Below are 15390 nucleotides of genomic sequence, written 5' to 3'. Positions count from 1 at the left end.
GCATTTGGAAGTGGAGGGCTGCAGTTCCATCTTCAACCTTGACACCGCATTAGAAATAAAGTGGTGGACAGAGACCAACTTGAAAAGGCGGTGAACATGAAGATCGTCCCCTGGTCAGGAGTCAGGGAGGCCTCATGGCTGCCAAGCCCGAACAGGGAACTGGAGTCATCCAGGACCAAGGCAGACTCCTGGGACGAAAGTGGCATCAGATCCGACAAGCCACCTGACCCGTTGTAATCTAAAAGGTCGCTGGAGCCAGGGGCCGACTTGCTTACTTGAGATGCAGACGCCAGAGCAGAAGGTGCTCTCTGGGTCGAAGGTTGTATGTCTGCAGGCTGCGCTCCCTGTCCTGGGCATGTCAGAGGGGCTCTCCACATGAGATTTACAAATTCTGGCAAGAAGCCTGGTGCAGGGTAAGTAAATGAAGCTTGCAAGTCCACGTCTGGCTTCTCACGGGAACTCCAGAAGCCACATGCTTCTACTTCGTATCACGAGAAAAAAGTCCCAGGCGATATTTTTTACCCTTATCATGGATCCACAGAGGTTCGCCAGCCCTGGAGGACAAGGAGGAGGCTAAGCCCAAGGCTTTCACCTCTCCCTCGTGTTACGGCATGCAGTACCCATGGATACTCTTCCGCCAGCAACTTGGCACAATTTTGACATGAATTTGCATTCTCAGCACCATTTCCTGCACCAATGCATTTGCTCCACTAATACATGGAGATGTATTTGTAGTTTCAACAGTTTGTTTAATCCTGCAAACCAAGAAATTTGGTGCCATGTTTTCTTTCCAAGGCTGCTGTTTATTGCCTACCAGACTAAGTAACATGTAGGACATTTATGAAAAATAGCAAAAGGGTCTAAAGACCTGAATTGGCAATCATGGCATAGAATATAAACTTGAACTGTAGCACTAACAAAATATCTATCCTGAAGATCAAATTCTTTATTTTGTACTTACTTAGGTACACGGAGTTTTATGTGGATGTAGTGGTCTCCATAACCATAGCTGTTCACTCTAGGGATGCCTTTCCCACTCAAGCAAATTCTTTGATCAGCCTGAATACCAGGAGGAATCTAAGAACATGAAAGAAACCAGATACAGTTGTTAAAATTTAGCAGGGCAGATCTGAGGTAGTGACAGCTGCTTGACAATCTCAGTACTGCAGAGGGTGCTGCAAGAAAAGATAGGACTGAAATGCATTGGCAGAAGTTCATGCATGGCAATTAGATGGTAATGGCATCCTATACAGAAGAAACCATATTCTAGCCTAGAACACAGAAGTAATTACACACAACAAAAAGAGACACTTATCCGCTATAATAATTCCCTTAGTGCGCATGTGCACTTCAAACTTAGTGGCTCTGTGCATCCGTAGCTCTGTGGCTTCGCATGCGCAGTAGGAGTCAGCGGTGGTTTCTTCTGTGCATGCAGAGGCACGTGAAGCACAGACACACGGAAGCGACTCACCCCTCCCGCCCTCACTCCGTCTAACAGCGGTGTCAAACTTGCGGCCCCCCCCGGTACTGTTCTGTGGCTCATGGTCTGGCCGGTTCCCATGCTGAAGTTATTTTTAAGATCAAAGCTGCTGTGGCGGCTCCTCTCATGAGCCGTACCTGCGTCGGAAGCCTCTTGACATCACGTCAGAGAGAAGGCTTCCGACGCAAGCGTGGATCGTGAGAAGAGCTGCCACAGCAACTTTAAAACTAAAAAATAACTTTGGCAAGGGTAAGGGAGCCGGCCAGAAACGCTGTTGCACAGGGAAGTGGGGTGGGAGGAGGGAATGCTGCTGCTGCACAGGGAAGTGGGGGGAGGGAAATGCTGCTGCTGCTGCACAGGGAAGTGGGGGGGAGGGAAACGCTGCTGCACAGGGAATGGTGGGAGGTAAATGCTGCTGCTGCACAGGGAAGTGGGGAGGGGAGAGGGAAAGGGGGCCAGGGAGCGAACTTGCTTTGCTTTGGGGGGAGGGGTGTGCTGGGGGGCAGGGAGCAATCTTGTTTTGCTTTGAGGGGGGGGAGACAGTAAGGGGCTACGGAGAAAGACAAAGAAATGCAGGCAGGGGGCCACGGAGAGAGACAGAAAGACAGGCAGGCAGCGCACGAGAACAAAAGACAGCGGGCAGGGAGAGAGACGGGCAGGGGGCCAAGGAGAGACACAGACAGAAAGAAAGAAAGACAGCGGGAGGGAGAGAGACAAACAGAAAGAAAGAAATATAGCGGGAGGGAGAGAGACAGAAAGAAAGAAAGAGACAGGGGCAGGGAGAGAGACAGAAAGAAAGACAGACAGACAGACATATATTCTAGCATCCGTTAATGTAAAGGGCTTAAACACTAGTGCTGTAATATTAACCAAACTGACCACCAAGATTACATCTCAAGATCATTAGAAGTAACACAATGGTTTGCACAGTGACCAAGCAGCAGAGAAACAGAGTTAAAATCCCATCATGGCTCCTTGTGACTTTGGGCAAGTCGCTTAACCCTCCACTGCCTTACATGTAAACTTAGATTGTGAGCTCTCCAGGGACAAGTAAATTCCTAATGTACCTGAATATAATGTGCCTTGAGCTATAAAAGACTGAGCCAAATCCAAATAAAATGCTATGATAACCAAGTGATTTGGTGCCTTCTGTTCTACAATGTGGTTGTACAAATGGAATTCTTATCATGTTCCTTCCCTGTGCTAAATAGATGCATTTTAACTGTCTTTGTAATTGTTCTTATGTTTAATGCTCATTTTGTATGCTGATTTACTGTGTAATTATGAATTGTTTAATAGTCCAATGATGGACAGGATACAAATGAATATTGCACAAATGTCTAGCCACTTGGTATCAGCACAAATTTTTAGTAATAAGGTCCATAGTCACTTGTAAATTAGTAATACTATATCAATGATAGTGAAGTGGATAATGTATGCAATACAACAAAACTCACAATACTCCACTCTAATAGCCAAGGGTAACGGAAGAAAAAGCCTCAGGTTTATCAAGGCAGAGCTTGTGCTCAAACCTCCTCCTCCCACATCACTGGCTATAAAAACTTCCACGAAGACTTCACTCTTGCCGCTAGGCCAAATATTTTTAGCTAGGGACACTAATCGCTTAGTGAGCAATGCTGTTACAAGTGTTGAAATATAAATGTGGCGTCTAAAGCCAACGTTGCACGGTTCACTGCTGCTTCTTCAGGGCTTGCCGACACCCCGCTTCTTCACACTGTTCTGTAAAACAAAATATAATGCTGTCTCGTCTCCAAAATTAACTCCCTCCACTTTCCAAGAAGAGAATAGTGCCAGTACTCACTGTGCTACTTGCTACCGCGATCTCCTCCGCGTCCCGTTTCACCAGCAGCTTGCTCAGCAGTTTTAAACCAGGGATCCTCCAATAACTCGCCTCAGCATCACTCATGCAGAGGGAGTTTAGGGCTATTCTCATTGGATGGCTTACCTCATCATGCCAGGGAGCCAATCTAGCACTGGCATGATGAGGTAAGCCATCCAATGATGATAGCCTAAACAGCATTGCTCACTAAGCGATTAGTGGCCCTAGCTAAAAATATTTGGCCTAGCGGCAAGAGTAAAGTCTTCACGGAAGTTTTTACAGGCAGTGATGTGGGAGGAGGAAGTTTAAGCACAAGCTCTGCCTTGATAAACCTGAGGCTTTTTCTTCCATTATAAAGACATTACCCTTGGCTATTAGAGTGGAGTATTGTGTGTTTTGTTGTAGTAATAAGGTCCTACGTTTTTCTTAGGCTACACCTAATAAGTTGTTCACCTGAACAGTGCATTTTACAAATGCAAAACAAGGTGAATCACATAATAAAATCAGACCCCAGCAGGTTACTAGGAGTGAAATCCAAGGCCCTCTAGCATTTACCGTAATATTGATTGTATCATACAGTCCCTGAGCTCTGGCTGTCCCTCCAAGAACAGCCTGTGCAATTGAAATTTGAAGGTCTGAGTGAATATCTGCTCCTTCTCGCCTGTAGATGGGGCTTCTTTGAACCTAAAGAGAATGAATTTGTAAGTTGCTTATGCACCTCCAATAGGAAAATGCTTGTATTCAGCAATAATCTTGAATGAGATAGACCCAAATGCAGGAGTCACAAGTATGGGGCAGATGACTTCCACAAATACCTCTTCAGTTTTTCCCCGATTTCAGCTAAATCAGAACCTGTCCTCACCCAGGCTACACTGTCATGAGCTTTTATTCACAAATACCCATGGGTTTGTCCTCCATCGACCACCCCTTTTCTGTTTAGCCCAGCATCTGCAATGGCAGCTTTTCCCAGGTGCTATAATGTAACAAACTCTAGAATCCAGTATACTAGTACGCATTCTATATCTCCCCACTAAATGTCACCGTTGGGTACTCAAATAGATGTCATCCTGTTTAGGGATATAAATGCTAGCAGGCAAATCTCCCATCTGCTAAGGAAGTGTAGATAGAAAGAACCCCTGAAGGAACACTCTACAAGCAAATGACTGGAAATAGAAACCCTCTATCCTTGTTCAAAGGAATTTGAAACCTCTATGCCAGTGGTTCTCAACCCAGTACTCAGGGATCACTTGTCCAATTGGGTTTTCAGTATATCCACAATGAATATGCATGAGAGAAATTTGAATGCCAAGAAGGCAGTGCAGGCAAGTCTATCGCATGCATATTTATTGTGAATATCATGCAATCCCAACTGGTTAGGTGCCCCCAGAGGACAGTGTTGAAAACTACAATCTTGTCCCTTCTTTGCATGTTTAATATACAAAGGATCATGTCACAGAATGAGTGACAAGTTCAGCTTGCACAGAATGAAAAAAATAGAATTAAACTAAGTTGTTGGAAATGTGATTGGCTGATTTTACCAGTAATGTGCAAGACACTTGGCCAAAGCATTCTTCAGGGACAAGAAGGAACAGAACATTATTCTTATGAAGGAATACAGAGAGAAAAGATGAAGTCTGTAAGCTTGTATGTTTAAGTGAACATTCCTCTGCTAGGAAATTTGATGGTTTAAAACTTAAGACCTTACTTGCTATTTTTGTTTACTTGAGTCCCTCCAGACCAGTACTGAATGTCAGAATTACCTTCCCCTACCAACAGATGGAGACCAAGAACTACTGAATTGATGACAGTACTCCATATGGAGCCCTGTGTGGTCTAAAGCTAGTCAGTACTTTTCTTAAAGCAATGAATGCAACACCCCTCTCAAGGCCTTAAGTAAGAGGCAATAGACAGGTGTAACAAACTTTAGCAAACTCCTGTCAAACCAGAAACTCTGGGAAACAAGGAGATACAACTCCCCTGAACATCCCCCAGCTGGGTTCTGGACTCTCAATCATTTCTCCAAACTAGTCCAGATGTATGGGAAGTACCAAGGAGGTATTTACCTAGAGCAGGCCATAGTAATGGCTGCTGACAGCATGTTATAGCCCCAAAGGGTGTGTCTGTCAATCCTGTACATCTAACATATGTCTGATAAAGGAACACAGCAATGATGAGGTGAAAGCTCTGTAAGTGTCCAGTTCATGCTCTGCCTGGTCTGAGCAGAATGCACCTTTAGAACAAAAGGTACTGGTAAATACCTTTTGAGACATTATAGACCAGTGTTTCTCAACTCAATCCTGGATTACCCCTTTGCCGGTCAAGTTTTCAGGATATCCACAATGAATACGCATTAAAGAAATTTGCATATAATGGAGGCAGTGAATACAAATCAAGTTTATGCATATTTATTGTGGATATTCTGAAAACCTGACTGGCAAGGGGGTACTCCAGGACTGAGTTGAGAAACACTGTTCTAGACCATAGGGTTATTTCCCCTTACTCGCATGAGCTGCAGAAGAAATCCATTCCAGCTTTTTCACTCTGCTTCCAGTGTACTTCACAGGCTAGTTTAGCGCCCTCTAGCAGTCAGTACCCAAGCACAGAGAGACACACCCATCTGTGAAGTAGAGGCACCTGTAATGACAGGCTAAACTATTGTTCTGCTCATATAATTAAACAGTACCGTTAACTGCCAACAGAGGTGTCGAAGTCAACTTGAAACATGGTACAAGTATAAACAGCTTATCACCATGTAAACACAGCATAAAATACAAATACAAGGCGTAACCGAACATCAACAAAGTGAAGGAATCCAGAAACTATCAGCATCACCTCAAATAGACTCAATTTTTACAGTTTTCACCCATCCCCACCTCCCAGCACCCTCCCTCCTCCTACCTCATCCCCCCCACCCCCCGAAGTCACGGAAGAAACATGGTACAGAGCCCTACCTTTGCCAAAGAGAGACATAAACTTTCAATGGTAGCCTCCCCACTGCGAACATCATTGAAGATACTCCCAGGCTGCCATTTCCAATATGTTATTGGTCCACAATGGCAAAGCCGGTGGCTCAATGGCCATCCACATTTGTAGTATGGCTTTTTTGGCCAATAAAATGCCCACCATTAAAAACAGATATTCAGCTGCACTGTAGCCCTGCTGTTCCAATTCAGAAGTAAGCCCCTAACAAGAGTATCCTATAAGACCATTCGCAGGATCCATCCACCATCGTCCCCAGCACATGAAACAGCCCATTCCTGAACCCGGTAAGGGTGGGGCATTCCAAAAAGTGGTGTAGTAAGGTGCCCTTTCCCGTCTTGCATTTAGGACAACTATCATCATCCCGTTCTCCCCCCCAAAAAACCACCTTGATACAGTAATAACAGTAATGTTAAACCCCACAAGAACATTAGAGACAATAACAATAGGGCTCAAAGAGTAAGCACAGCAGGAACTCTTCTCAATTCAAGGGCCACCCAACACTCTGAAGTAATGAAGGGCAACCACCCCGCAGTATCCAAGCTCCCGAATACGGCATGGTAACCATCCAACCGCCACTGTCAATCAGTGTTAGGCCTGACACGCTAGTCAGAGAGCACTCGAGAGAAAGCCCCCAAGCTATGGAAGAGCATCCAAACGCAACCAGCACCAACAACAGTCAAAACCGCATGCCCAAGGTTGTCATAGAAAGTCATAGGAGGTCATAAGAGCCACCGCAATCGGACACCCCCAGGAATCCCCTGGAAATCAGTACACCCTGTCGTAAAGGCAAAGTGAATGGCACAGGTACAAATCAACAAAGCCAAAGCCCTCCTGGTGAGATGCGGGCCGCAATGCAGGCATAGATACAGATCCTTGCTCCAACCGTTCAGGGCAATCCTCAAACACCCTGCGGCGGCTTCAATGATCCTGCGGGAAAGTTTCTAAAAACCTGCGAACTTCCTCAGGTTTGGTCGCCGCAAAGGTGCGGTTGTTGTGCATAATACGCACTTTGGCAGGATACCGAAGGGCGAATTTGATTCCCTTGGCAAAGAGCTGTAAGCACCACGGCGTCATGGTTTGTCTTTGCTCGGCTACCTTCTGGAAAAAATCTTGAAACAACAGGATGCAGGTGTCAGAATGTTCCAGGGAGCAGGTCTTTTTCAATAAGTACAGGAGATTCACTTTAATAGAGTAATTATGATAATGAGCTAGGACCGCTCTTATCTTGGCTCCAAGTGGTGGATGCGTTCCACTACAACTGGCCCCGCAATCCCCATGCCTGCGGCAACCAGGTCTCAGCAATTTCAGTCAGGGCTTCATCCGCGACACTCTCCGGCAAGCCTACTATTCTAATGTTCTTCCGGCAGCTCCGGTTTTCATTAGGGTTTTAATTTGTTCCTCGACCAACCAGAGCTGCCACTCCGACGCTACTTCGCAGTCCTCCTGTGTGGACGCTCCCTTTTTTAGATGTTGAATTTGGGCCGCTTGCCCCACCAGTGCATTCTTAACTTCTTCCATGGAGGTGAAGAGTTTTGCTAACTTATCATTAAGCAGCTGCGACATCGTCCACATGGAGAGTTGCAGAATGTCCTCAGAGGCCGCGGGGGAGTCCTCAGTCTGGGTAGTCGCCATTTTAGTGCGTGGCACAGCTGATTTTTCCTTGCCAGGCCTCAGAGTTTTGATCGGCATACCACAGAAACTGGACCACCAGCACTGTTGAAAACTGCCAGGGAGGTGCACTAAGGAAACACTACCAGCCCTTCAGGAACAGAGGATGCAGGGTTTAATCGTAGAAAATATTGAGATGATCGAGCAGGTAACATGGAGCTGAGTTTGCAGAAGTCCGCTCAGGAACCAGCCATCACGTGATCCCCCGCCCAACAGGTTATACATATGTACAAACTCTTCTTAACCACAAAGGGTTGATGAGTCTCCAAGAAACAGATTGAATAAGCAGCAGGAGACTGAAATCTGAAAACAGGCACAGTAAGGACAGGGCCGGAGGGGGGGTGTCTAGAATGTCTCACCTATCTACTGGAAAAGAGCTTACCAGGGTAAGTACATAATCTATTTTTCCAGTGCAATAGGTAAGACATTCTAGACTAGTGGTCTCAAACACAAACCCTTTGCAGGGCCACATTTTGGATTTGTAGGTACTTGGAGGGCTGCAGAAAAAATAGTTAATGTCTTATTAAAGAAATGACAATTTTGCATGAGGTAAAACTCTTTATAGTTTATAAATCTTCCCCCCCCCCAGAAGGCCTGTATGTTCCCCCCTTCATTGCAGCATCCTCCAGCTTCCCCCTGGCCTCCCGGTCTTAGTTTCAGCTAATTACCGCAGCCTGCAGAGAGGATCGCCAGTGCTGTAGCGTTCTTTATAGGCTGCCCATCAGCCTCCACAGCACGTTCCCTCTGTCGCAGTCCCGCCCCTCCTCTGACGTCAGGGTTAGGATTGCGGCAAAGGGAATGTGCTGCTGAGGATGACGGCAGCCTGCAAGGATAGCTACAGCTCTGACAATCCTCTCTGCAGGCTGCGGTAATTATATGAAGTTAAGAGCGGGAGGCCAGGGAGGAAGCCGGAGGACGCTGCAAAGAGCGGGCAGCACTAGTACAGACTGCGGGCCGCAAAATAGAACCTGATGGGCCGCGAGTTTGAGACCACTGTTCTAGACCATAGGGACGTACAAAAGCAGTCCCCCGAGAAAGCTAGGGTGAGCTTGCTGCGCCAATCCTTAAGACCAAGGACCCAAAGGCAGAGTCCTGCCTGGCAGCAACATCTACTCTGTAGAACTTGGCAAACATGTGAAGAGACCATGTCGCTGCCCTGCAAATCTCCTCAGAAGAAATGGATCTAGCTTCGGCCCAATAAGACGCTACACTCCTGGCAGAATGCACCTTAACAGAAATAGGAGACTGTTTTCCCGCAAGAATGTAAGTGGATAAAATGGCTCTATGGATCCACCTGGAGATTGTATCCTTAGAAGCAGGAGAACCTCGCTTAATAGAATGAGCCAGCACAAACAGGTGGTCAGAAAAGCGAAACTCATTAGTGACCTCCATTTAAAAATAATAAAATGGGGAGAGCAGAATCCATACAGCTGCAGTCATGCATGCAGAAGAAAACACTGCTAGAGGGCGCTAAACTAGCCTGTGAAGTACACTAGAGGCAGAGTGAAAAAGCTGGAATGGATTTCTTCTGCAGCTCATGCGAGAAAAGGGAAATAATCCTATGGTCTAGAACAGGGGTGCCCAAAGCGTCGATCGCGATCGACAGGTCGTTCGCTCAGGCGACCCCAGTCGATCGCACAGCAGGTTCCCTTCTTCCCCTCCTGACTGGCCCGCCTCTTAAAGAACGCTGGCCAATCAGAGTGCTGGAAGGGCGGGGTGAAGGGCGGTGGGGGACGGAGCTCAGCGCATCACAAGAAATAGAAGCGCCTGTAATGATTGAGGTAAGAGCGAGGCCTAATGCTGCCCGATATACAATTTTAAAAACCCCAAAATCGGCCTCCCAATCAGTGGCGTACCGAGGTGGGGCGGTCCGTCCCCGCCCCGGGTGCACGGCTTGGAGGGATGCACAGCCGTCCAGGTCCTCCTGCCCTTCCTTTCCACCGGTCTGCGCACGGGGCTCGCTCCCGCCTCCCAAATGGTGCTGTTGGTTATCGCGAGACTCGCGGGAGTTGACGGCACTATTCGAGCGTCGGCGCAAGCCCCGAGCGCGGACCGGGGGAAAAGAAAGGCAGGATGACCCGGACCTGGCCGGCTGTGCATCCCTCCAAGCCGTGCACCCGGGCGGATCGTCCCCCTTCTAAATCCATTGTACTTGTCTTTTATTCAGTTCCACTAATGAGCATTGTGACAGGCAGTTCTTATGGGGCAGTTCTTGGAAGTATTTCTTTGTTTTTCTGTGCCTAAGTATTCTATTAATTTAACTTCCTTAGTCCTGTGGGGATCTCCAAAGGGGACGAATGGGAGACAGCCGGTGGCAGGTGGTACTTTAGCAATTCTTACAGGTTGCCATAGGCCTCAGGAGCTGTCTTCCCTCTGCCGTGGTCCTGCCCCTCCTCTAAGTCAGAGACAGACTTGGGGCAGAGGGAAGACAGCTCCTGAGGCCTAGGGCAACCTGCAAGGATCGCTAAAGTACCAGCGATCCTCTCTGCAGACTGCTCCCTGCTGGAATTAGGTAAATGGATGTGGGGAGGGTAGGCCTTCGGGGGGAGGGGGGAATGCAGTCCTTCAAGGGGTAGTGCAGGCCTTCAGGGGGGGAGTCAACCTTTGAGGGGGAATGTGCAGACCTTCAGGGAGGGTCAGGCCTTCGGGGGAGGGGGGCTGTATAATAAAAAAATATTTGAACATAAATACAAAGTACACTCGGTGTGTATATATATATATATATATATATATATATATATATTTATTTATTTATTTATAAATAAATATATATATGTTTAGCATTTTTATTGTTGGTAGATCATTTTGACTTGGTCATTTTAAAAGTAGCTCGCAAGCCCAAAAAGTGTGGGCACCCCTGGTCTAGAATGTCTCACCTATTGCACTGGAAAAGCAGTTATTGCAGCTGGTTTTAAAAGGAGGTTTTTTGAGAGGAAAAATTAAATAAACTATTAATGCAGACCTGAGGAAAGACGCTGCTAATCCTTGGATTTAATTGGCATGGAACTATCTAATTTTTAGAATCCTGCCAGATATTTATAACCTGAACTGGCCACTGGGCTTGATAGCTCTGGTCTGACCCAATATGGCAAGTGTTGCTGTGTACATTTTAGTGAACTTGAATGTACACCCACCCGAAATGTTACGAATATTTCCTTCTTGCCCACAGGCATCCGTACAGTCTGCCCATCTTCAATACCTGTCGTAAGAAACAGAGTGTTATCTCTCACCACCAGATTGTAAAGGCATTGAACATTCTTCTACAAGAATAGTGTTTTTGGTGCAGTATTCTAATGTGAGTTAACAAGACATAAAATTGGTCTCAATTCAAAAAAGTGCTCATTTTACTGAAGTCATATGAATACTTTGAACTACTCTTTTAACAGACTATAAAACAACTGAAACTGGATAATGTAAGTATAGCTCACACAGAGACATGAGCAGTTAATGTTACAAAAATATTTATCAGAAAACATACTGGCAGATCTGATAATTAACTATACACATAATTAAAACTTAAAGTTGACCCCAAGATAGTCACACTGTAATTTAGCACTACAGTGAGAAATAGAGTGGAAGCTAAAGCTCTTGATATTACAGTGTGCACATTAGAAGCATATGATCGTTCACAATGAAATACATTCTTGTTTTCTGTACTGCTTTCCTTACCATTGCTGAGGAGAAGGGAGAGGTTTGTTCTGAATAGATTAGAAAACTTCAGCAATTAATCCTACACAATATCCAAAGAGAAAGATGTGCAGGCATTTTTACTCTGCAATTAAGTGGTCACAAACTCTCTTAAACCCTGACACACACCTGCTGGCACAGGCACCACAACAGTCTTCTTCTGCTTGGTTTGGCCAGTTCCTCTGCACATAATGCAAGGTGTCGTCATGACTGAGCCTCTCCCTCCACATCGCCGGCATGTGGAGCGCATTACGAAGGGACCGGTATTAATGGTCTCCTGTTGAGAGAGAAAGGACAAGGGTCAAAATATTGCAAAGATGTTCTGCAATAAGAAAAAAAGAAAGAATGAAAAAAAAAAAGCTTTTTCTACAGGATTCTCAGAACAAGGAAAATGCTTAGACACTTAACATTTCTTGCATCATATTTAACTTTTCTGGTTTTTGGACCTGCTCCTATTTCTTCTATAAACTCTTTTTTCTTCTGCAGGTAAAATTCACTTGTTGAAAAGAATGGTGAACTATTAGACCTCCATCAGGGTTCTAGAGCAGTCTTTATGATGCCACCTCATATGGCTCCAAAAGTTCTCAATATCTTCCCTACAATACAACCAAACAAGACAGTAGCACAACATGGTCTAGGGGGCAGAACTGGAGCATATATGAAAGCTGATTCCAGTACAATACTTGTGGCTGGAACAAGGAGGTATTTTCTCTCAAATTAAAGTCCCTTGGGCCCTCTTAAAACTTCCACAAGATAGGGCCTTACACCAAAACCACTCGATTATTTTTTAGGCCATTGTAATCTGTAAAAAAATATGCATGAGAGATATGCATATAACAAGATCTAATACACGATCTTTCATTTTCTTTGTAGATCTGGATACGACCTTTGGAATTCCTCAAGGCTCTATTCTGTCACCCCTTTTATTTAATATCTATCTTGCACCATTATTGAATCTATGCCAGTCTGTTGGCTTTACTGCTTTTTCATACGCAGACGACATTCAATTAATACACCCTATCAATCCTGAAAATCAAGAAGACATTAAATCCTTAAATTCAAAACTCGATCTTGTTCAAAATTGGCTTAATAACAATAAATTAGCATTAAATATAAATAAAACAAAAGCTATGATTTTTAATTGGAAAAGAGATATCATATTAAATTCGCCTTTTCTACTTAATAATACGCCAATTGAAATTGTCCCTAAACTAAAAATCCTAGGTGTTATAATTGATGAAAAATTAGAATATAGAGATCATATCAACAATATAGTTAAAGTCTGTTTCTATAAATTATGTTTGATTAGATCTATATCTAAATTCCTTGAATCCAAATCCCGCAATATTTTAATTCATTCTTTAGTAATAGCTAAAATAGACTATTGTAACTCTTTGTTACTTAATATTACTCAAAAACAAAAACGACAACTCCAAATTGTTCAAAACACTGCTATTAAATTAATCCATGATGCCAAAAAATTTGATCACGTAACTCCTCTTTTCATCGAATCACATTGGCTTCCTATTTGCCAGTGCATAGAATTTAAGGTCTTGTTACTTATATTTAAAAATTTGATTTTCAATCAACCTCAATGCATTTCTAAAATGTTAATTCCCTATAGTTCCACACGTACACTTAGATCATCTTCCCAAAACCTATTAGTCGTTCCCTCCTTAAAAATAATAGGCACTCGAAGATTAGATATGTTCTCTGTAGTTGGCCCCCAATGGTGGAATTCATTGCCCCAATACATAAAAATTGAAAAAGACATTTTATCCTTCAAGAAATCCTTGAAAACATTTCTTTTTAAACAGGCTTTTAATATCTAAAATTTATTTTAGTTTATCAATTTCGCTTTTAAAATCCCCTTATTCCCAAATGTTTTTTTCCTTAAATGTATTTCTCAACACAATAGATGTAACTTTAACCCCCCTTCCCTCCCAATTGTTGTTGGTCATGTTGGATTTCTATTGTTTATATATATTGTATGTTTTTTAACTCAATTGCATTTTATTATTATGTACATCGCTTTGTATAAAGATATAGCGATTCATCAAATATTTAATAAACCTTGAAACCTTGAATAGCACCTCCAGAACAGATTGGGCATCACTCCTTCTTTTAGAGATGTCTGGGTCATGTCAAGAGGTAACTGGTGGTGAGAAAAGAGATGGATCTGAAGGCACGGGGTGGGAGGGAGCTGGGAACAGAGATTGGTGGCATAAATCTAGGTGGGGGGACGATATTTAAGAAAAAGAATATATTGATGAAGTGGACATCATTGGCACAGAATGGTCATGTAATGGCCCCAGGTGGGGAGATTTGTATTTGTTACTTCTCTTTCAGCTCTTTTGGACCCAGAATTGCCCCAACTAAGAAACTAGTGAAGAATGTTGCTCTAGATCAGTGGTCTGAAACTCAAACCCTTTGCAGGCCCCATTTTGGATTTCTAGGTACTCAGAGGGCCTCAGAAAAAATAGTTAATGTCTTATTAAAGAAATGACAATTTTGCAAGAGGTAAAACTCTTTATAGTTTATAAATCTTTCCTTTTGGCTAAGTCTTAATAATAATATTGTCATTTATAGCTAAAGAGACATATGGTCAAGAAACTATTTTATTTTATTTTTGTGATTATGATAAAATTACTGAGGGCCTCATGCGGGACACATGTGACTCCTGGGCCACGAGTTTGAGACCACTGCTCTAGATCTTCCATCTTTTCAATATGGGGACCATTTTAAACTTCAAGTTTAACTGCGGTCTCCAACAGGTCTTTTAGTCCTTCCTTTGCTTTTTGTTCCACCTCCTTCGCCCACAAGCCTAATCTGCCAGCAAGTCCATTTTTGTCTCGCGCATCTGGGCAAAAATAATGCTTCAGGTTATCTGCCTTCTTTCACAAGGCCATTCTTGTAAACATTCTCATCATCATGTAAAGTGTGTTTAAAGTCTTTTATTGACCTGGATATTGCACCAAAAAGGAGCACAGTTAGCGTTCAAAGCTTTAAACCTGGAGTATCTTCATTATACTACCATCTCATGAAGCATTTTAACTTTACAAACAATATTACTATCCTAAATCAGAGAGCATGCTAGTGGATGAAGCCTACACTCTTTAGAAAGACTGAGGAGGGGATGAAAACAAACATCAACATGGCAGGAAGCACTAGTGCTGCCCAATTTCCGATTTTAATCAATTCATTTTTTTTTAAAAATTGGCCTGGCCGATTTGGGGGCCCAACCCTCCTCCCTGTGTCTTCAGGTCTCTTAAAGCAGGAGCGGCAGTGCTGCCTCTTGCTGGTCATCCTTGCTGGCGAGGGAGGTCAGTCGGGAAGTGCGGCAGTGCGTCGCCTATGGGTTTCCCATTTTGGTTTCATTTTTTCGCTAACCAAGGGACCGAGCCTGCCTTAGGGCTCGACATTGAAGGAAAAATAACGGTAGTAGGCCCAGGAAGCGGGCGCAGGATTCCTGCCCCCCACTGCTGCACTGAGCAATATGGAGAAACTGGTAGTGGAGATTCAGGGGATTGCGCTGTTACACTGAGCAATATGGAGGAATTGGTGGTGGAGGTTCGGGGATCGAATGGAGCCTTTTACAAGGTATCAGAGATATGGCCATCATTTAGTTGGAGTGTTTTTTTTGGGTCCTGCTTTCTGGTGGCTGCTGCTCGGGTCCCTTTGCATTCTCGCACCGCTTAGCTTGATTAAGTTCATCCGCTATGCTCCTGTCTTC

General features: G+C 44.2%; 1 protein-coding gene across 3 annotated transcripts in view; it reads right to left on the bottom strand.

The window, feature by feature from the left end:
* The window catches only part of DNAJA3 (DnaJ heat shock protein family (Hsp40) member A3), a 78825-nt gene that overhangs the window by 29611 nt on the left and 33824 nt on the right, over positions 1-15390 (bottom strand). For all 3 annotated transcript variants that reach the window (XM_033962741.1, XM_033962743.1, XM_033962742.1), the window contains exons 6-9: positions 11787-11934; positions 11105-11169; positions 3876-4004; positions 962-1077 (exon numbers count right to left, since the gene is read on the bottom strand). In XM_033962741.1, the coding sequence (XP_033818632.1) occupies positions 962-1077; positions 3876-4004; positions 11105-11169; positions 11787-11934 (458 nt within the window). The remainder of the gene's footprint in view (positions 1-961; positions 1078-3875; positions 4005-11104; positions 11170-11786; positions 11935-15390) is intronic.

This window comes from Geotrypetes seraphini, chromosome 11 (genome assembly GCF_902459505.1).
Source record: "Geotrypetes seraphini chromosome 11, aGeoSer1.1, whole genome shotgun sequence".
Taxonomy (NCBI): Eukaryota; Metazoa; Chordata; class Amphibia; order Gymnophiona; family Dermophiidae; genus Geotrypetes; species Geotrypetes seraphini.
Note: the sequence above shows the minus strand (reverse complement) of the source record. Positions and strands in the feature narration are given on the sequence as shown.